Source organism: Seriola lalandi, unplaced genomic scaffold, assembly GCF_002814215.2.
Source record: "Seriola lalandi dorsalis isolate HSWRI2012SDOR001 ecotype SW California unplaced genomic scaffold, Sedor1 jcf7180002054410, whole genome shotgun sequence".
Taxonomy (NCBI): Eukaryota; Metazoa; Chordata; class Actinopteri; order Carangiformes; family Carangidae; genus Seriola; species Seriola lalandi.
In genome coordinates, this window is record NW_019524963.1 from 441,183 (window position 1) to 464,889 (window position 23,707).

A 23,707-nucleotide genomic window follows, 5' to 3' on the forward strand; every position below is an offset into this window, starting at 1 on the left:
AAAGGAGGAGCGCGGGGGGGGGGGGGGGAGCACCCATGTCATTTAGGAAAAGAGGGAAATAGGGAAGAGCTATGCTTTCCTCCTCCTCCCCCATCGCCTTGTTGGTTCATTCATGTCCGTGGTGTTCACTTGACAGCAAAACAGCATTTTATGAGGACGGCAGCGCTCCTTTCAGTTCAGCTCGTCACACTCATGAATCAGCAGCTTTCCTCTGAAAATAAAGACATAAGCATGAAACATACATTTCTCTGCATGAAGCTGACAGTGTACTTCATGAGACAATTAAGGCAGCACAAAATGTCTTACAAAATTGTCATCTACGATTAAAATTTGTGTATTGGTGTGTTCCGTGAGTATTTTGTGGCATTTCATTTGATGTAATGCAACATATAAACATATTCAAATGTGTCTCGCATTTAGGCAGAACGGAACAAAATGTTCTGCTGCTGGGCATTTCCCATCACATCACAGAGCGATGTTAATTGCGTAGTAGTGGATAGGCTAACGGGAAATAAGCAATAAAATCACGTCAGTACTAATAAAAGAATTTAGAATCATATCCCTGAGTTAGTTCGGCATTGACAGGAGCGGTGATTGATTGATTCCTCCGGTGCCACGCACTTTTTGGTGACCTGAAAAAGTGCAGCGTGCGCGTCACTGATCTGACTTTGTAGGTTTCCTCCAAACAGAGCGGGAGTAAAAAAATAAAAAGACGTCTCACTCTGTCCTCCTTTCCCGGTACATAATCAACAAAATCACACTCAGCAAGGTATAAAAGGGACCATATGGAAATTGACAGAATGTGTGATTTCCTATATTTAAAGTGTTTGTTTTAAGATGTAAATACATTCTCCTTTGAATATGATATTTGCCAAATATGTTTTTTTGACAAAAAGTTATTCCCTTAAAGAAAAATTAAATTTTTTCACTGCATGTTGCATATTAGACGATGGCTTCCTACTCATGTCACTAAATGCTGCTCATATGTTCAACATTAAGGTTGGCAAAGCAGAGAAGCTTCCACTTCAACAGATACATGTGAAAACAGCTTTATAGTGTCAAATTCTGCACAGTAAAGGGTAAGCATCTAAATGAACCAACCATATTTTTCAGTGAAGAGGGACCTAAAGTTATTGCACCCTGTTCAGAACCGGTTCTTCACAAGCAGTCAGTCATTTTGATATGCAGTTTACATATATTGATACTTCAGGTATTTCTAAAATGCAACATTATTTCTGTTTCAGTTAAGGGTTGGCCAATAAGTGGGGCAAAGTTTGTGTTTTCCACACATACACTTTTAACATAGTGACAATGTGTAAGTTTGACTTTTATGACAACCACGGTGTAGGACAAAAACGTGACTGTCATTATTGATGGTAGCACAGACAGTCTGGTGCAATGAAGATAGTGATGAGGACAAGGCTTACAGACAGATGGTCAGGCAGGCAGACAACAGGTAACTACATAGCCTTACAAGTAGCAGACATGGAGGTCCACAGCATGAGCAGCACAAAGGAAAACACTAGCAAACTATCTGGAAACTGAATGGGGAAAATGGTGGTGGTATAAATACCAGGGAGCAGATGAGGGAAATTAGCAGTAACTGTGTAGGTGAGTTCCAGTTGCAGTGAGTGGAAATAGAAAACAGGTGAGCAGGTGGATGTGGAAACAGGAAGAAAGTCCAGGGATATCTGGCGGGCGGCTGGAGTAGGGCAGGAGGCCAGTAAACAGGACTAAACAGGACAGAAATAATCACGGTAGCCAACTTTCCAACAGCTTTACACACGGCATTGGTTCTGTGAGAAAACTTTAAATGTTATGTTTTTATGTTATCATGAATTTTTCAAATACTCTGTGATAAAAGGCAAAACAAGAGTATATTAAGTGTAATCGGTAATTATCCAAATCATGTCCCCATTTCTTAGTTTACAAAAAAAAATCAAAGTGATACATCATTTCTAATGTTGACGATCTTTGGCGCTCACCTACATAGTGTAATTCGAGACCTTTGCACGAGACTTTATGTAAGAGAGAAGACTGCACGTGCCAGCGAGAAACGTGTTGACCTATATATTATATAACCGGACGGTCACGTGGCGACATTTGGCTCGTTAACCCATTTAAAACCCGTCCACAGAGAAAGTACACTGTCCTCGTGCACTCTACAAACCCGGAAACGTCGTAAGTGGAAGGAAACACCGATTGTGCCACTGAGTTTTAGTAGGATATTAGACATATAGCTGGTGCAGATACAGTTTTTTTGTCACTAGTCAAAAAGTCATTTAGGATTTTCACGTTCCCAATAGAATTCTTTAGCATTCCTATAACTTTCTACAAATCATACAGGGTATTCTATTCACTTCATAGAAAATATGTTTGGTTCTATAATAATTTTCTATTAAAACTTTCACAGTCCTATAGGAAATATTTTTCTATTTGATCCTACATTACTAAAACTTACGAAAACTTATTTATATACATCTGTGTAGCACACTCCAGAGTCAGCAGTAAAACGTAAAAGTCTAAATACCATTATACTTTAAGTATTGTGGATTTAAATATATACAAATTTTAATATCACATTGTATTAACATCTGTAGAGTGAAAAAAAATATTCTTGACAAATATACTTCTTTCTTGATTTTAAAGGCTTTTACACATTGTAAACAACATGAGGGATAAATAGGTTTGTTTTTGTGTATGGGTCTGTTTGGTTTAAGGGGCAGCAAGTTTAAGATGTGGATTCTGTTTACTCCTAGTTCAAGTTTGAGTTGAGTTTAGTTTATTTGTGGCTTTGGATCTTGCCAGGTCGTCCAGTTTGTGACCTCTCTGTGTCAGTCAGCTCCACCCTGGCTCTCCTGAGGGGAACACCCTGTTTTTTCTTTTTCCTCACAGAGGAATGTCTCTCTCTCCCTCTTCAGGACTCAGTGCTCCTGGTTGGAGTTGGTTCTGCATAGCCAGCAAATATTTTAGATGTCTTCATTTAGTCACAGATGTGTTGGTTAATTAAAAAAACACGGGTCAACTTTAAAGCAAGGGAAACCACTTTTTATGAGCTAAAAACAACTACAAAAACTATGGATAAAACCCATTGCATTTTAATTTAGACCAGTTTGACATCACCTGTAAACTACTTACTGACACTAATGATTTCGTTGTTTTAATAGGATCAATAAATAGGCTCCTGTACTACTAAAACTGGGATGTCCAGTAAAATATACTCCAATAAAGTCCTGTTAAAATGGTATTTGTGGCGTCCACGTGTTTATTCTACACCAGATTGACACTAGATGTCCGAGGAATTCAAATTCAGAAAAATCAACTCTAAAGTTAAATTAAACATGTGTAGAATGTAAAACAAGTAAAAAATTAAAAAGTCAATTAAATATAGCTACATGAAGTAGGTAGGCTATTCCTCTATTTTTGATAATAATGGGGTCATGACACCCACCTCATCTCTGCATCAGGTGCGTTTACAAGCACTTGAGTAACTTGGTAGTTGGGGTTTTCTGCAGTAACCTGATTTCTTAATGGAAACCAGAAACCCTGTCAAATTGAGAGAAACCAATTTGACACAACTAGATTTTTGCAGAAAAAAATGTGAATTCTTTGCCATTCGCCCACGTTACCAGGTGTATACAGGTGCACAGCGACACAGGGATGTGACGAAACATCGCGGTGCGTCCCTGTATGTACAATTATTCCATTGAAATCAAACATGACGTAATGAGTAAGGATTATGCAGTACACTAATTTTCACATATATTGGCAAGGTAAAGAAATGTTGCGCTGTAAATTCAAGGGGAAATATCATCATATTAATATGCTATTGTTACAACCCAGCTCGCAATTGGGGAAGAGGGAAGCAACATAACCTGTTGGACTTGGTTAAGCAAAATTTATTCGCTAGTAATGAGGATAGCAAAGATAAACCGTGCGAGGATAACTAAAAGAGGGAAAAACGGCAAGCGGAAAAATCAAAAACAAGATACAACGAAAAGAGGACTCAAACTAAACGTGAGTTGGCAATTTTACTGTAAGCTAAAAATAAAATAAACAAAAACCCTTCTGCACTCTCTTTAAAAAAAAAAAAAACAGAAGCATCAACAACAAGCCGTAGTCTACGTGTGATGCAATCAGTTTCAGGTAAAACCACAACATAGCCCAGTTCCCTTCAATACAACCTCTATTCCCCCGCCACGCTTTTTAAAGATGATTTTAAAGCAGTCACGTCCATTAAACAGACATAAGTTTTTAAATCATTTAATATAAATTATCTATAAAACTAAAAGGTTTTAATTTCACTTGGCAACTGTAAGGTTATGAACAGTCAGCCCATTTGTAAGACCCCGAGCAGCTGAACAATGCACTGATGTGTATGAAGAGCGCCCTCTAGTGACAAAACACAGCAACAACTGTGCTGCTTTTAAAAAGGAGGAAAAAACTAAACTACTTCAGCCTGTACAGTATACTGTGTAACTTTTTGCCCACTCCTGCCTGTTGCAAGTTCAGTTAAAATGCAGCCTGTTCTTCTTTTCTCTTATTTATTAAATTACAGCTCCACTTTAGAAATTGTTTCTTCTTCTTTTATGGATTTTGCCACTTTTACATGTGTATTCTATTAACAAAATATACTTGTATTAACATGGAAAACATCACTTACTGCCATATACTCATTTGCTTAACCCTCTACTGCATATTGGCCAAAAGCAACTAAATATCTTTTTGACCACCACACTCTCCCGTTTATGAATATATTAATTTCTACATAATGAAATTACCAATGACATGTTTCACTTGAAGGAAATGAGGATGTGAAGCAGAGATACAGAGATGCATTTCAAGGTGAGAGCTCTGTTTTAAGAAGCAGAGCCACACTTTCATAAAGGGTAAGATAAAAAATTTAAAAACCATTATTGATATGTGATAGCATGAACAGCATTTTGCATATGGGTGCCTTAAGGTGAATTTTAAGGAACAGTAGATAATAACATGTAGCTATACAGATAAACTGTACCTTTTAATGTAGAGGCCATATGCAGAAAATGTGATGATAATCTGTGTTTGAGAACCAAAATCAGCTGCTTCCTCACAGAATCAGAAACCATGAAATGAAGTGGTTCGTAAAATATATTTGAATAATTACTTAATTATTAAAGAACCAAGGGGCCACATAAATCATCTTCCCTCATGCTTTAGTTACCTAATATCCTTTGACGTCTGCAGTGAAATGCTGCACGTTTTATCAGTCAGTGGTGGCCAGTGTAGTCTTTTATGCCTCAGTCTGCTGGGGCGGCAGCATGTCAGACATGAACACAAAGAGACTTGACAAGCTGGTCAAAAAGGCTGGGTCTGTGCTTGATAGGAGTCTGGACTCACTCAGGACTGCTGTGGAGAGATACATTCAATGTAAGATGGAGGCCATCCTAGACAACACCAACCACCCTCTCCACAACATTCTGGCAGGACAGAGAAGCAGCTACAGCTGCAGCAAACGTCTCATCTCACTGCGCTGCAGAACAGAGAGGTTCAGGAGATCCTTTGTTCCCACTGCCATCAGGCTATACAACACCTCAGAGAAAGGAAGTGGACTAATCAAATTATTATTGTTTATTTATTATGAACTGTTTTTATTATCATTATTATTATTATCAACAATCTATCTATCTCTCTATCTAACTATCTAGAGATGTAGATGTCTGTTATTTCCTGGTGTTTTTATAGCAGGATGATTCATTGTTGCCATGAGGGAGGGAAAAAATCTCGAGTGATCAATTTTTTTGATTGATAAGTTAGGAAAAAAAATAGGGTTGAGGGAAAAAAAAAACATAATTAATATAGTGTAGGTTTAATGAAAAGAAAAAAATCACACAAATGCAAAGGGTTAGATTAATAAAAAAAAACCAAGAGAGACTAAATTCACAATTTTATAACTGATGCTGTGAAATCACTTCATTCACTCCATTAGTGTGATCTTGAACGACACCATTAACAAATGACCAAGATAAAGAACCTCATTCAGCTCCTAGATGGTTCTGGTTAAATAAAACTGCTTTCGGATGCCAACGTTTAGATACCCTCTCTCTCATCCTTACCAACTGAGCAGCTTCAGAGCATTTCATATTCAGTTATTAGTGACTTGGTTCATTGTTTTCCAAGTCTGGGACTGAATAGTTGTCGCTAATAACCGAGTGCTAATAATAGTAATAATATGCTGTAAGAGATTATTGAATGAAAATTCTCAAAATGTTTTATAAGACTTAAAGGTCCCATTTTTTCCTGTTCTCTTGTGTTTTATTTGAAGTGTTGATCCATAAGAAGATATATTTGTGGTTTTAAGAACCAAAAAAACATCTAAATGTAGTTTTACATCTCCTCTCTCAGGCTTTTGTCTGGAGCTCTAGTAACAACAGGTCAGTGAACCAATCAGAAGAGAGGAGGCTCTGAGCCTCTCTTGACATAAAAATGTAGCAGATTTTAGGTAAACACTCAGTGAAACCCAATCCTGCCAGGTTGGATGGTGGGTCCATGGTGGGTGGGGATTGGGGCAGGGCTGAGAGCGGTGATTTTGTTGTGACATATCAATTAATAGTAATTAATATTAATACTTTCACAGTATTAATATAGAACCTAGGCCTGTTTTTTTTTCCAAAAAAGACATGGACATTTACCTTTATACTATATGGGACCTTTAAGAACTTTCTTTAGGATTCTATATGTTTAAGGGAAATGTGGTCTTAATTTAGAGAACCACTCAGCCATGTTTGAAACCTGCCTACCTCCCATCCCCAATTAAAAAAATAGAAACCTTAAAACTTTAAGTGTTTAATTTTATTATTTGAAGCATTTTATCAACATAAAAACTCATCAGTGTGAATGAATATATTAATGAGCAGTTCCTCCTTCACTCTACAGACTGTTTCCTTCAAGTGTCTACAACAATATGTACACATTACACAGAACACCTCACAACATAGTCCTGGCCTGTGGAGGGGTTTTAAAACCTTTAACAAGTTCATGGGAAGACTGAATTCGTGCTTTAACGAGGGGGGAAATTACATATTATTAGCTGAGTCACGAGGCTTTGAGGCTTCTGAGGCAGAGAAGTCGACTATTTACATCTAAAAACTAGATACTAGATGTGAATGAGACTTTAATCTGCTTTCATCTTTTATTTTTGTATCACTTTTTCTTAAAAAGGATAAATACATTTTCCTTGCTCTCTGAGTTGGGCAAATGTGTATTCTAAACATCTGGATTATGTGATGTTAATACGACTAACACACAGGGGGGAGTCAGAAAGCTGGTTTGGTCCTTAAGAAATGAATTGTCTGGCCGAACTCATTATGTAAGTGGCATTAGCGTAGTCCTCTACATCCTGAACTCTTCTCAACCTTGTGAAAAAATGACGTCACAATAATTAAGCTGATTTTTTGATAAAGTGCCACAGTAATGGATTTCAAGTCATCTTGTATACACTTATATAGAATTGAACCGATCCCAGATACAGTATTTACCCTCCTGTCCTGAAAGTAAAAGTGTAATAATTTCTCTTTTACAACACAGAACATGAGTTTGACATTGAACAAGGTGACGTATCACCTCACAAAAAAAAAGTATCTACTTGATGAAAATGTTATTTGTGTCAGCACACAGTCACACTCACTCACACAAGTTTTTCATGAACAATCTTAACTGTTCGGCTGTGAAACAAGATGCTCTGGATACAGCAGTTTGGCTTTTTCCAGGTTGTGTTAGTGTGTTCCAGTGATTAGACACACCCGGGAATCTGCAGTGGTAGCACATCAGCAAAATCCCCCCATCATGCATCTGTCCTGCTATGTTATTCTCCTCCAGTAACGGCACATATCTCTGCAGCCTGGTCTTAGCTTTAATATTAATTTGTATTTGGGTTTAACCCAGACATTTGGATTTTTATCATGGCAAAAAACACTGGCCAATCAGGGTTGCCTACCTGATATGATGCAGATTGTTTGAATAACATTTTTCCAGATATTTTCTGTGAGTAATTAATGGGGCACGCCACCAAGTTTACCCAGTAAGATAGGGTAAGGGTAAGATTCTGTTTATGGAACATTAGGGACTAAAACCCACGATATCTTGGCCTCTGCTGCATCAATGTTGACCATTATCTCTTTCTTGCACTTACAAAAGTGCAGTAGTAAATTGCTGGAGTACCCCTTTGAATTTTCGGAAACCCAAACAATATGAAAATCATCCAATTTAAATACACTGAATATCACATACCTATACCTATATACCTTCAAGGAAAACATGAAAAATAATAAATAATGCAAAAAAATATACACATATCTGCTTTCAGAATCCCGTATCAGTCAACCATAATTCCTTCGTTATTAGTCAGTCTTGATGGTGCATTCTTGGAGAACAGATTTTCAGCAGGACAACCTGGATTAAATTAAAGTTAAAAAGATAAAATGTAAAAAGACAGAGACTGGTGTAGGTGTATTATAATACAACACTAATTTATCAAACTGCTAGAGGATTTAATTTCTCCATCAATTCTTCAGAAATAGCACCAGAGACAGTTTAATATGGGATTCCTGTGAGGGCTACAGCTGAACTTAGTTCATCATGGTAAAGTCCTCGGTATGTTTCCTGTCCCTGTGTGTACGTTATAGAGCTTTTCCTGCATTTAAACACTTAACAGATGTGCTCACTGAGAAGCGACGGTCTCTGCACACTCACTTTCTGACAAGTGTAGAAATAGAAATGGCAAATGATTCCATAACCAAGGTTAGCTCTGTTGGAAAAGGTTTTTCTAAAGGTAGTTTGACGTTAAGTGCAGTAAGCGACGGCTACATCTGAATCCGTGTTCAGATCACGACATGTGACGATCAGAGATCTTTGGTAACTATTTTTAGCGCTGCGTCTGGTGACAACTCTGAGAGGACGTGATGGTTAAGTGATTTCTTTCGCTTATAAAGAGAGGCTCTCCATTTGATGTTTATGAGGCTTTTTTTTTTTCTTGTTTTTTTTAGAAAAAAAAATACATTTAACACGTGATTCAATATGAACAGAGAAATTTAGGAAGAAAGAAACATGTGTCTAAGATATCCATCACATTAATCTATTCTTATATAGTTTCTCAGTTGAATCTTTACTTGCAAAACAAAGACACTTTGTTCACCGTATTTACTTTGATGCATTTTATGAGCCTCTTGTTTTATTAACCAACCTGCTTTACTATACTGCCTTTGTTTCATCAGTCTGTTTTATCAGTTTTATTACTTCACGTTTTATCACTCTGCAGACATAATAAATAAGACTGACACATCAGGCCTTTGTGTGTCCTTACAGAGTCAATCGATGGTTTCCCACAAGTTGAGTTATATAGCTGAACTAGTAAGAATCATTTTCCCTTTCTCTTTCTGTTTTTTCTTCCCTCAAACACCTGTACTATAGTTTTTCTAATTGTAATTAATATCCCTCTGATTAATCTCTGAAAACATCTGTGAGATCTGGTTAAATAATTATCAGCTGTTTAAAGGCACTTTGCATGTTTTGTTCACCTAAGAAGGAAGCGATTGGCTTGTTGGACTGATCAGAATTAAAAATCAGGGGAAATATCAACTACTGTAGCACTGATCTAAACAAAACCACTGGCTCTAAAGGGAAGTGACACACTGTGCAGTCTGTCTGGCATTGTGAATGGGCAACACTCCGCAGTAACGGATGTCGAGTGCAGGGTAAACTGCATTCACATGTTTCTTGGCAACAACTTGTTCCTGTGTGAGAAAAGTAGCGGTGCTGAAGCAATGCTGCAGGGAGGGTTGACACAAAGTTGCACTGTGTGTCACCACCATGAGATTTAAAGGAGGATTCCAGCATGATTTGAGTTTTTACTCATTTGTTTCATATTTTATATCCTAACTGGATAAAATCTTTCACATTTGAAATAATTCCCAGTCACTTTTTTTAATATAAATGTGCTATTACACCCAACACAAGCTAACAAGACTAAGAGTCTACAGCCACGCTAGCAGCTCAGTGAGGCTGCACCGAGGCACAGTGGTGCTTTCAGCTCAATGCCAACACACTCACAATGACAATGGTAACATGCAAATGTTTAGTGTAATAGCTTGCTAACATTTGCTAATTAGTACATTAGCAAATTAACAAGGTACAGTCGAGGCTGAATGCCATTAGTTTTAGAGGTATTTGGTGGCAGGTGAAAAGTTAAGGGATCATAAGGGATCACGATTCATCCTGAGAGGATCATGAATGTTGGTATCAGATTTTATGACAATCCATCCAGTAGTTGAGATATTTCAGTCTGGAGCAACGCTACCAGCCACACTGCTAACATGTTGAAGAAAGCTACAAGCCTTGTTCTTTTAACTCAAAAACATATACCAACAATTCTGTCATTCTACACACTCCTACACACTCCTACCACTGTCTCAGACCACCCTGAGCTGTCACTGGGATCTAATGGCATTTTCCAAATAAAAAGGAAATCAGGAAGAAATCACACTACCAGTATCTCCATTTAGCTAAGTTGTCTATTCTGACATAAAGAATAGCTGATGCTGAGGTTGCGTCAGGTTCCACCTCCTGTCAATCACAACTCAGCCAAACCAACAGATAAACCAAAACAAAGAGCTGCTGCCAGTTAAAAAGAAATCTGAACTCTGAGTTCAATTTTTTTGCTAGAAAATCATGCTAGAACTTTCCTTTAAATCCATGATCAGAGTCTGGGTGAGAACAAGTGAGGGGCTCCTCCTCTTACCAGTGAAGCAGAGTTTCACTACAGTGTATAGAGCACGTCTCCAGTATCAAGAATTCTTTGCATCAGAGTTAAATGAGCCACCAGTGTTGAAACTTATCGATGCAAAGATGTCAAAGCAGTGATTTGTACTCAGGCCTCTTCCCACCGTCACCTTTAGGCCGTAAAAAAAAAAAAAAAAAAAACCTCTCCAGAAGCAATATGCCGCTGAACATGCAGATATGCTGATTTAGTGTTCTAGTTAGTGAGCTGGCCTGAGAGCTATGGCTAAAGACAGCACATGTATACGATATAAACAACCGAGGTAATGCGGTAATGCTCCTTAATTTCCGAGCTCTTGGCGTTCTTGCGGCGGCTGAGCAGACCTAAATAAATTTTGATGAGGGTTAAATTTAGACTGAGAGGCTGACAGCTCAGCCTTCAGCACCAGCGGGGCTCCAGGGCCCGACCCTGTGTCCGTAAACGTCTGTTTTTTTCCCCTCCACAACACTGTCAGGCCTTCCCTGCCTTCATGTATGTGGGGATGGTGCCTCGCTGAGTCAGACCCTCGAAGCGTTTGTACGTGTAGTTGAGGAACACCCAGTCCTTCGACTTGAAGTCTGGCTCTGTCGCATTGGCTGAGAAAAGAAAAAGGAAAGTTTTTTTTTATTCTAGATGCCTGTTGGGGGCAATAAAGAACATGCTATGTAAATGAGAAGCCCATACAAATATTTAAGAAGCTGGGACAACAACAGCACTGTTGTTTCTCATAAGTTACATAAATGACCAGATGTTAAAATTAGTTTGCCTGTAATTCAATAAGTTCCCTTCTCCACCCAAGGCTTGTGTTCCTATAAGAGATTTTCCTGCAGTGCAGCGAGCAGAGTATTTCATGAGACAAACCTGGCTGAAGGATGTCTGATTCAGGGAAGTCATCAAAGTTGGAGGTGTCGTCAATGCTCTTGATTTCAATGGAGATGGCTGCCGGCCGCTCCCTGTGGAGGCAACACACAGGGAATCATGGAGGGAATGACGAAGACAGAGGGTTTTGGTTTTGCAAAAGAAGGTTAAAAAATACTGCTCCCTGTACCTGATGTGCTCCCAGTCCACTGACTCGAAGAACTGATGACTCTTGATCTCCTCCACGCTGACAGCTCCAATCCTGTTCTCAGCATCAGTGCAATACCTGAAACACACACACACAGCAGGCTGATCATATAACTGCACAATTCACCTTTTTAAAAATATATTCAAATATTTAGTAGCTATACCAACATGTTTGGCATGTGGCCATCATCCTATAGTATTTTTACATACCTTAATATCAAGTCTTTGGCCCTCTCTGAGATGGGGACCTCAGGTGGAAAGACGAGCGTTTCCTTCCAGTTCATCACCTTCCTGTACGTCTCCTGCGGCGTCTCCGAGCAGAACGGTGGATAACCTGAACAGAGCCAACGTGGATTTACACAGGCTGCTGTTAATGTAATACTAAGACATTATTTAGCTAATTATGTGCTGTAAATTTAGTGTAGTGTTTTGGTGGGACTGTTCCTGTGTACAGCAAACCTTAAGTCTGATTTGATTGTGTTAACTTATTCAAACAATGATTCCAATTTCTCAGACTGAAAAATTCACACTTTACACCTCTGTCTTGCCCTGTCAGTCTCACATACAGACACGCATCCTTACCGATGAGCATTTCATACATGATGACACCCAGAGACCACCAGTCACACAGCTTGTTGTATCCCGTCTGCATGAAAACCTCAGGGGCGATGTAGTCAGGCGTTCCCACAGTGGAATAAGCCTGAAAGTCACACAGACAGCTGGAAGTTGAGGTAGGAATTTAATTAAAAACTATACCTGTCGTTCCCGCCAGGCGACCCCATGACCTATCCACATGGATGAAGGAACGCCACCTTCAACCAAACATCTTTAAGACTAAACTCTTCAGTGTCTCCAACACAATATCAATATCAAAATCACCTCTTCATCTCTTACCCCAACTAAGGTGACAAGAAACCTGGGTGTCATGTTTGATCACCAGCTCTCTTCTCTGATCATGTTGCATCCTTCTTGAAGTTGTGCTGCTTTGCTCTATGCAACATCAGAAAAATCAGGCCTTACCCGACTCACTACACCACCCAGCTCTTAGTGCAGGTCATAGTTATCTCTCTCTTCAACTACTGCAATGCTCTTCTGACAGGCCTCCCTTCATACACAGTGAACCCCTTACAGATGGTCCAGAAGGCAGCAGCCTGTTGGGTCTTGATCAGCCTAAAAGGGCACATGTCACTCTGCTACTCATTGACCTCCACTGTCTACCCATGGCCACCTGAATCAAATTCACTAATGCTGCCTTCAGAGCGACTTCTGGGTCTGCTCCAATTACTTGAACTCATTATTCAGCTTTATTTCATTTTATCTGGCATTGTCTTCCCTGCGCACAAGACAATCTCATTCCAGACTGTTCTGGTCTGTGGTTCTCTGATGGTGGAACAAGCTACTGAATGCTTTCAGAGCAGGAGCTTCCCACTCTATCTTCAAGACTCTCTTGAAGCCTCATCTCTTCTGAGATCACCTCCTCTCCAACACCTCCAACACACTAACATGTCTGACTAGCTCGTACTGTGCACTTCTTTACCTGATCTCCTTCACTTATTAAATAGATGTCATACCTACACCAAGGTCTCCTACTGCACTGAAGCTTTAGTGATGTCCCTCACTTGTAAGTTGCTTTGGATAAAAGCATCTGCCAGATGAGTAAATGTAAAAAATAGATTTAAAATGTACTAATTTTAATTTCGCCCAGCATCTACAGTCAATGTACATAATGTATAACACTTCAATATTACACCACTTCTGCCTCCTAAGTTTCTCTGGAGTACAAGTACCATTAAAATGTCAAAGTCTTACCAGCTGCCGCCGGTTCTTCTTCCAGGTTTCTGCTTTCCTCTTGGAGTTCATATTTTGAAAAGCTGCAGCATGAAGGACAGGATAGACAGGAAAGCATATGATCACTTGAATAGTTACAGTACTTTTTATTCTTTTTTTTTTTTTTTAAGAGACCAAAGCTCTCTGAAAACGTTATTAAATTGCACATGAATGGATCTGGTTACATTAATGCTTGACTTTTATTGTGGATATTTGATAAGATTTTATTTGTGTAACACTCTTTAATACAAGTAACAAAGTGCTTCACATGAGTCAAATATAAAACATCCAAACAAATCAAAGTAAAATGTAAATGAAATTTAAAGACACAAAAAAGCTCAGACATTAGATTAGACTCACAGAAATCACTGGGTGGGTTGTGCGTCAGGTTCCTGTAAAATTCTGTGCGATGAGCCTTTTTCAGTCCCGTACACAGGCCGAAATCTGACAGCTTCACGTGTCCCTGTGAAAAAAGAGACGTTTGACTCATCACCTGCAGGAAGTCACCGTGCACACACACCACACACTGTATGAGTCAGGACATTTTTATGTGTCTGTGCATGAGTCTGCATTATATCTTTGTGTTTTTTAACAAAATGTTTTACAAAAATGGTAGATAGTGAAGGTCATCAAGTGTGTGTGTGTGTGTGTGTGTGTGTGTGTGTGTGTGTGTGTGTGTGTGTGTGTGTGTGTGTGGACTCACCCTGGAGTCCAGCAGCAGATTGTCAGGTTTGATGTCTCTGTGGATGAAGCCCAACTGGTGGATGGAGTCGATGGCCAAAACCGTCTCTGCAATGTAAAACTGGGTGGCCTCTTCAGACAGAGTGTCCTTCTTCATCAGCAGGGTCATCATGTCGCCTGGCAACAAGTTCAGAATTTTTAATACATGATAATATTTCTATACCCATGCATGTCTTGCTCATGTTGGACAATTATTTACGACACAATATAGGAATTCATCCCGTTTCCAGATCAATGTTACACTCAATATCATGCTCTCCTATTGGTTTGTCTGGTTTGTTGTGAATAAAAATATCAACTAGTTTGAATTAGAGCCATCGTGGCTAAAAGAAAACAAACAAAAAAAACACTGACAAAATCTCAAACTTCAGCATCACCCACATTAACTGACTTTTATTCTGTTCTGCTCTTGTTTTCAGAGAACTGTAGCCCCATACAATCAAGGTGTCAGTGCAAACCTCCAGGCAGGAACTCCATGATAAGGTAGAGGTTCCTCTTGTCCTGGAAGCTGTAGAACATTTTGACCACCCAGGCGCCATCTGCCTCCACCAGAATATCCCTCTCAGCCCGGATATGAGCGACCTGCAGGGAGAGGGTAGACAACCTCAGACACTTGAACACAAGCTCCAGTGTGCTTTAACATCCTTGAGCACTACGGCGCTGACAAATGTTTCACCTGTTCCTTTTCCAGCATGTCTGCTTTTCTCAAAATCTTCATGGCGTAAATGTGCCCCGTGTCTTTTTTCTGCACCAAACGCACCTGAAGGAGAAGACATCAAGGTTTCAGTCACAAGGAATGTGAACACAAATGTCACTGCTTTATTTAAACACAGCAGTGTATGCAGAGTTCTAGTATGAAAAATATAATACCCAGGAAATGACATTAACACTGTGGTAACACTGTGTGAACATGCACAGAAATGGTGTTATAGTTAAGGTAAGAACCACTCAAACCCCACACACATACTTGAGTTTTCAACACCTCTTGCAACATTTCTATCAATCCAAATTTCAGTTACCTCTCCAAAAGCTCCTCGTCCAATAACTTTAAGGGACTCGAAGTCATCCAAGCCCAGCCGCGTCCTCTTCAGTCGCAGGAACTCGGTCTCCTTACGGGCATGCTGGGAGCGTCGCATCACTTTCTGCAAAACACAGAAGTGATTTGAAGAAATTGATGAAGAGGAACAGAAAAGTTTAGAATGACAACAATTTTTCTATAACATTTAGAAAGAGTGAGAATACAAAGCGGACTGTACCTCCTCGTCTGGTAAACCCTCCTCTTCCATTGCCTTCTCCAACTTTTTCTGCCTACATAATGTAAAATGCATAAAAATCAGAATAATACATACTAAAATGTTCTACTCCTTGTTAATTTATAAAATATGACAAAGTGGAAGCATACAAGGAGAGATAAGGTGACCTAAAGCCTGTCAGACCTTTACAAAGAATCTACTATCAGTTTATACAGGGAAGTAAACAGTGAGTCAGCTGAGGAGCCAAACTGTGTCACCTGGACTCGAGATCAACTCCCAGGTAATGTGAGAACACCACAGGTACAAAAGGTATATTATAAGACGGCCTCTGTTGTGTTCACACCTGAGATGAAACACCTCAGCATCGTTACCTTTTCCAGTGATGGATGGAGCGATATTTGATGCTTTAAACAACAGCTTCATTTACATGCAGAGTACCTGAGGTAACTGGCTGCACTGTGGTAAAGGTCCAGAACAACCTCTACAGTATGAGGTGACTATTAAAGGTGCAAAGTCGAGGAAGTAAAAAGTAAACATAGCTTGAAATATTCCTGATAAAGAGCAACACATGCAGTGGGTCCGGTGTGTTTCTATACATTTGTGTGAAGAGAGGACTGGTGTTTTCAAATTAGCAGGTTCTGTCAACTGTAAAGGAACAGATTTCAGATCTGCTCTTGTGGTTTTACCTCATCTCGCGCTCCTCGTGCTGGGTGAGCAGAGTGCTGTAGAAGTTTTCCAGTGTCAGCTTGGCCACAGTCACCCTCTCTCGGGTGTGGTTGCTCATGGGAAGGGCAGCTGCAGTCCCTCCCGTCATGGCCATACTATCCTGTGAAAAAACAAAAAAATGCAGGTTAAGTCAGGTCAGGTTAAGCATATCAATCCCGTCACTGCTTCTACTAGTGTGAAGTGTATATTGGACAATTTCAGCATCAATTTTAAAAGATAGAAGGATTCAGTCTTCTCTAAAGTTTCACTGGTTCAATTCAATTCATTACACTCATAAGTTCTGTTGCTGCAGCCTCACTTGGTGTGATATGACCAGTAGCTTATGGTGGACTGGCTAATGTTCTCTAATGTTCACAAACTTTAGCTAGATGTTGCTGTGTAACTACTGTTGTGCTGTATTTTAGCATTTACCATTAAGGCTAGGTCATACCAGCATTTCAAATGGCAAAATTTAATTAACTTATACTTTAATTGAGTGAAACAATGTACAACCCTCAGAACAAAATGATGGGGTAGTAAAACTCATTACAGAAAAAAGAAAGAGGCTCAGAGAGGTATAGTGACCAACTAGCGCTGCCTCTTTGACAAGAATCTACTGATAAACATCGCTATGCCACTTTCTGGTGTGACTGGTCCTTTATCCTTTCATCGTAACTTTTGGGAACTGTGACTTCTGTTCAGTAAAAGTTACATAAATTTGCTGTAAATACCAAAGGTGCACACTGTCCCCTCTGGTCAGGCTCTCCAGCAGGACAGCAGTCAATAATGCAGCGACACTGACAAGAACCCTCACTAGCTTCCCACCCACCAATGCAGACAGATGTGGGGTGAATGTTGTGGCTGATAAGTTTTTCCCTGCACCACCTGTTTGTCTGTCCTCTACAGTATCTACACTGTCCTACTTGATGATTGCTGTGTTGGGTCAAAATTTAAAACTCTGATGACATCATCAGGGTCCCTCAAGGAAGATTATTATACAACTGTTTTTATAGTTACTTTGTATAATAACTAAACCAATTCTTGTAAAATCAATTGGTGGGGTGCATCTTTATATGTAATATTACATAAAAAACTGCTTATTACTAGAGCACCACAGCTTTAAAACAGGTTTAATGTCCAAGCTATGACCACAGCGTGACTACAACTCTTCTTTTCAGGGCTGCACTAAGCAAGATTTTAAAGCACTTTTCCTGAGTTTTATTTTAAGTTTTGATCCATAAAAAAGACATATTTGTAGTTTTAAGAACCAAAAACCATCTCAAAGTAGTTCTACATCTCTAGTCGCAACAGGTCGGTGAATCTCTCTTCTGATTGGCTGATCTAAGCATATCGAATAAAAATATAGTAGATTTCAGGTAAACACTCAGAAAAAAACAAATCCTGGTTGGATGGTTTGGGTCAAGGTGGGCGGGTTTGGGGCATGGATGAGAGTGATGAATGCTTTGTTGCGACATTACACAGTTACAGTAGTCTTGACGGCTGGTTTTAAGGCTCAGTTTCTGAATAATGGTTGTGTGCATTTCTCTGCGGACTGACGCTTTGACACTTATGTATCTGTATATGTTGTGCTGGGAGGTGCACATCTTACTTCATGCTGCAGGGTAGATTTTCAAATTGTAAACATTATATAAAACTTAACTTTGTGCGTCTGATGACCTAAGTTACCAAGTGTAACTTAATGATGTTAAAGTCTGCTTTTAAATTTAAATTCTGACTGGGGGGCCAAGCAGGGTAAAGGTCAATTATCAGGAGGTATCCATTTTTACATTTCAGTGAGCGCAGCTCTGGAACAGATCCCTTAACCACAGTCTAAGAGGAGGTGCCCAAGTCAGATCCTTGGTACAAAAATATTCTTGTGACCCCAGAACAGGGACAGGGAATCATGTGCTCATGATGGCTCATAGTCTGCAGGGTACATGCAGGGTTCATTCCGGGAACTAATAAGTGAAATTTCCACACATCTTTCTCAGTATGCATTCCTGTGAATTTTTTAAGTCTTAGATAAAATCAAAGAGCCAAAGAACAATTCTAACACTAAAAAACACCAAGATGAAGGACAGAAAAAGATCCTAGAAATGTACTTATTAAGCTGAGGAAAGCTGCGATGGTGATTTTACTGGTGGGAAAATCAAAACCCATCATTCATTTACAAGAACAATGCATCACATCAGGGCAGTACTTCAGTCCTTAATAGACAGTAACAGCTGTAAATTGACCAGTTTTTCTATGCCCACACTTAAACGATTGTTCTCTCCCTGACAAAAACTATTTTCTCTACAGGGACACATACTTGCATGTTGGATTTGATGTATAGTGCTTGTGTGGGTGGAAAGAAAACCGCAGAGAGCAGGAGACACAGACATACTTGTAAGGTGGAGGCCATGAGCGGTAGTAGGCTGAATGAAAAAGGATATATATATTTATATTTTTTTTTTTTTTTTTTTTTTTTAAAAAAAGCATGAATGATGTTAAAGTGTGAAATGAAAAAACTAAGCGCTAGAAAGGAAACTTTAACCTTCCTTCTTCTTACATTAATATAAAAGTAACATGATCAGATTGTGAACATATTATGTAACAGAGAGAAAGAGGAAGAGGGTGGATAAGTACATTACCAAAACATTTCAGCATTAGAAAGGTATGAATGGGCTTGATTAGCTCACATAGAGATAAAACAGCCCTGCAGCCCAGAGATAGGACCCTTGTTTCGTCTAGTCACTGGCCCTTTTCCCTTCCTGGCCCCGACAATCTCACAACAACGAGTCACTTCCTGACTTCTGAGGAAAATCACTGAATCACTGCTGCAGACCACTTGGATTGGGAGGTTTCTCCCGGGTGGAAAACAGGGACACTGACAAACAAAGGTGTTGAGTTACTGTGATCTGTACAGATTTACTTGAGCACAACACTCCAAGCAGGCTCAGCTTAAAGGGAACCACCACTGATTGTCACCGATAAAATGTGATCTTGAACAAAAACAAAGCCGCACAAGCAGACTAATTACAGTTTTTATTGGGACCCTCTATGTACTGTACCAATCAAGCCAACTCACATAGGTCTGGTACGTAGATAGGTAGATGTTAGTGTCTTCAACATTTGTACAGTACATACTCCCACATAACAAATCCAGTTACATCACTACATCCAATATATATCCTGTATCTGTGATCAGATAGGAGTACAGTGAAACGGGGTTGGGGGGGGCTCATGTGTTTAAGGTAAGCGATGGATCTGTTAAGGTTGGAGGGTGGGAAACCAGTGATTTTGGAGGCAGTCAACTTGGTAATGGTGGAGACCAGCAGGTGGAGTGGGAGTGTAGTAGGGACTGAATTATGCTTTTGTAGAGCAGTACAGAAGGTGGACCGATGAGGCGAAATTATCATTCTGATTTGAAAAATATTGTGAAACTATTTCACCAAAGCTTCAAACACAGAGTTATTATTGTCATAGTGCCCAGCTCTTTTAGTTTGCTGTGTGGAGCTTAAAGGTGAGCAATGGAAGAGTGCCAACATTAATTTTGACCTGTCATAGCAGAGGAAGGACAGGTGCTTCTAATGACATTAATGATGGCTCTGGAGAGGCAGCGTGCACAGTTGACTTGTTCCCATAGCAACAGTTTTACTTGTCATAACAGGCACTGGTGAAACAAATTTATTTAACAATGCCTCAGTTCCATAAAGTGTGCCTGTGCTTTTCCTGCTGACAAGCAAAACTGTTTGCTGTGACACTGGTCTATAACACAACACTGAATCTGAGGCAGCTAAATGGAATTCAGCCAACATTAATGTTATTAGTTCCACCTATGCTTTTCCTACTGTGACGCGTCAAAATGTCTTTAGTGTAAAAGACCCATTGATGTACACACTTGTGACATCAACCTGAATGAGTCTTGAGCTCGTTTTTCCACCAAAGTGGAAAACGAAGCATCATTCAAACAGTCAGAAACTGTTGCATCACCGATGAGCCAGCCAGGCCTTTAGCTTAGACTGGAGGGATTTTTTTTGGCTTGAAGTTAACCAGATCCACCCCAAAGCCAAACAAACAAGGGTACACCACTCAGGCACTTATAAGGAAGGCATTTTGAAGGCAGGCTTAATATTTGGAGACTAAAGCATGAAGCCTGAAAAACAGGGGCCAGTAGCCAAATCTGACAATTACAACTATAATCTACAAATGGTCACAGTAAAACTGTTAAAGGTTCAGTCCACCCAAATTTTACAAAATTTACAACCATGCAGATAGTTTTACTTTTATCTGCCATGTTTTTCTGATCTCCTAGGCTGAGATTTCTGCTGTGCAAAACTTAAAACATTAGTGGTGCTCAAAGTATCAAAAAATTATGCTTGAGAAATAAAAGGCGACAGAATGTCCTTCAAGAAAGGAATGACCCAGTTACTCTGAATAATCAACAGTAATATTGATATTTCCCAATGAAAACTGCTGCCAGTAAGGTCTGTGTTTACCTGTATAGGTAGATACAGCATAGCTAACAACCAACAACAACATAACATGATAGCAATCCTGTTGCCATAGTGAAATTCATAATCAGACCTGACAGATAGTGAGCTGAGAGTCCAACTCTTAATGCCTCACATGTGTAGGAGATACTATTATTTATGAAGTCTGAATAAAAAAAAATTGAAATGAAATAAAAATCAAGGCATAAGATTCAGAGTATAACTGTTTCCAAACATGGTGGGTTTCTCAGTTTGGTGTAAGGTCAGTTTTATGTGTGTGTGGAAACACACAGACACACTCCACCCTTGAAGTGCTGTAAGTGACTGGACAGGAAAACCATTCCATCCTGAATGAATGGGCTCAGTCATGACACCAGAGAGGAAAGGGACACACACATGCGTTCTCACACACATACACAAACACATATACACACAATAAAAGTTACATTCAAAATAACATATATTGGCTAAAGCTTCTGTTTATTTCAAGCTAAATGGCCACTTTTGGATTGAAAAGTCACTAATGGGAACTGTAAGGGAATAGTGTGTATCAATAATTGAATTCTATTCCTGTCAGTATGCTGATGTTCCTATGGCAATACATTTAGAATTTATCTTTATTCATGGCTATACAGTTTGTATTTCCAGGGGTTATATGTACTTGTATGAATATGTTTCAAACTTTGAATTAAATTACAAAAAAACAAAAAAAAAACTCTCCAGGGAATAAATGTATTTCATTTCATATAATTATAAATACACACATCAAAATAAATGTAAATGTAAAATTTGGATAGATTTTTTTATGTGTAACCTACTTTGTTACTCACCTGCTGAGATGGTGTGTACCTGCATAGCTACAGTTTGTCCACACATTAATGTTTAGCCTATAGACTGTATATTATCTGCCCAATGTTTCCCAAATCAGCTACACTGATATTTCTCTGACACCCTGTCAAACATCTACTAGGCGCCACTCTGGCTCCGTCACTGACAGCTAGAACATGATGGTTGACACTAAATTATCCTCACTGTTGAGACACATATATTATGTATTTTATATATTATACAGATATTGGGTTGGTTTGGTGCTGTGTTAGCTAGCTATCTGTCTGCTAAATTCCCTTTGCGTCTGTCTGGCAGGTTCCATTGTAGCAATAAATAAAAACCCGACGACAGCTTTTTGAAAGAAATATTTTTCACCTACCTCCGTGTCCTGCTCCAGAGTCAATTATTGGCTTGCCGCCAGCCACAACCCAGGTGAAGAAATTTGCTATTTCGTATTTTCCTGCCTAATATTTAGGCAGCTGAAGTCTACACGCTCCAGTTACTGGCTACCCTTAGAGAGACCTATCAGGCTGCACAGTAAACATCGCTGATATCAACGCCACATCATAACAGAAGTCCTCTGACGTTCACAACAAGCTAACCTGACATTATTTACAAATATTTTAACGTCTTCATTTGTAACTCTCGACCTCGAAATTCAACGGTTCTTCCGTCCTTTACGCTATAAAATATGAAATAAGCAACGGTGCTTCCTGGGACCGTTGGGCTCATCAGACGTTCTGGTAACGCAACGTCGTAGCACTTGAGTGACGCTAGCACGAACCAATTATCGACGAATAAGAGGACCCGTGGTTTCCATCGGCCAATCGTATGCGGATATAAATATGACTGACAGGTGTATCAGCCAATGACCAGATCTAAATCGCAAGGGTTGTGTTTGAGAACGCAGGTTAATTTGGTTAGCAAGCACATGCAGCTATGGAGGAATACACTAGCTACAGTAGTACTACAGTCTTCTAACACAATGTTATTGATTATAGTTATTGGAACCCTTACTATTAAATTAATATAGATTATTGTGAGTTTTTTTTAGAAGTACATACCCATAAATAGAAAATGCCATACGAAGCACAAGACGGTATCAAAGGTCAATAAAAGGTCATGTTATGATCAAAATACAAATTGTAGGATGTTTATTGATAGAGCTGACCAAGAGAAATCCGCCAAAATGAAATGAGAACTATATGAATTATTTTATATTAATATTTCCCCAATATATAAATGTGAAAGAAAAACTAATGTATACCCATGGACATGTTATTGAGTAACTTTAGCCAAGTGGTAATATAAGATAAAAACACCATAAAATGTGATAAGACAACAATAAAATCAGTGCTACAGAAAGACCGCAATAACAAATATTTCTATTAAGGCAAGATCTGAAATCTTTGGTGTTTCAAAATGACTGCAGCTGTGGCCAAAATACATTAAATAAAGTTAGAAACTGCAGATAATGTTTTTACATTTTAATACCATTTCAATGTAGAAATTCCAAAGAATAATGACTTATTTCCTCCAATACTCCCAGCAAGGGTTCTTAGAAATGTGCTCGCCTTATCTGGCTTTTCCTTGCAGACTTGTGTTTATATGAGAAAGAACTGGATGCAACGGCACATTAACTTGATAACTACTACTACTGCTGCACAGGTTGGTAGGTGAACTTTCTCTGCCACAAATCTCCTTATTTGGACAGGCTGAGTGTTTTCACTGTTAGAGCCATGATGTCAACATACAGAGAGGTGGGTGTACTCTGCTAACACATCTGGGTGTGGTGTCTAGCGGACAAGGCTGTTTTTATATTTCTCACATTTCTCACATCAATGGGGCCCACTGAGCTGTGACACAGCACCTATATTTAGATTTGGGCTATAAACTCTCTGGCCCACAGCCTACGCTTCACAAAGTTCAGTCTGAAACACTCAGACCACTGAGCGACAGTTTTAATGAAATCAAAAGTGGACCACATGACTACACAGTTATGGTGATTTTCAGATGTTAAG

The 23,707-nt window shown here is 39.2% G+C and overlaps 1 protein-coding gene across 1 annotated transcript; it reads right to left on the reverse strand.

Moving 5' to 3' along the window:
* Positions 1–6,816: 6,816 nt before the first annotated feature.
* LOC111657688 (serine/threonine-protein kinase 38-like) lies at positions 6,817–22,422 on the reverse strand. Its single transcript, XM_023409969.2, has 14 exons — positions 22,066–22,422; positions 16,365–16,504; positions 15,682–15,733; positions 15,445–15,567; positions 15,102–15,185; positions 14,884–15,007; positions 14,388–14,542; positions 14,045–14,147; positions 13,667–13,728; positions 12,440–12,557; positions 12,068–12,191; positions 11,841–11,936; positions 11,654–11,745; positions 6,817–11,388 (listed from the first exon to the last, which is right to left on the reverse strand). Exons 2-14 carry the CDS (start codon positions 16,496–16,498, stop codon positions 11,264–11,266), a joined length of 1,392 nt encoding a protein of 463 aa, XP_023265737.1. The 5' UTR covers positions 16,499–16,504; positions 22,066–22,422; the 3' UTR covers positions 6,817–11,263.
* Between the last annotated feature and the right edge of the window lie 1,285 nt (positions 22,423–23,707).

Bases quoted from the DNA above. Each gene is read 5' to 3' on its own strand.
- LOC111657688 (XM_023409969.2), bottom strand. From the start codon at position 16,498: ATGGCCATGACGGGAGGGACTGCAGCTGCCCTTCCCATGAGCAACCAC. The intron at 15,568-15,681 runs GTACAGTCCGCT...TGTGTTTTGCAG, and splicing joins AGGGTTTACCAGACGAGGAG to AAAGTGATGCGACGCTCCCA. The intron at 15,186-15,444 runs GTAACTGAAATT...CTTCTCCTTCAG, and splicing joins GACGAGGAGCTTTTGGAGAG to GTGCGTTTGGTGCAGAAAAA.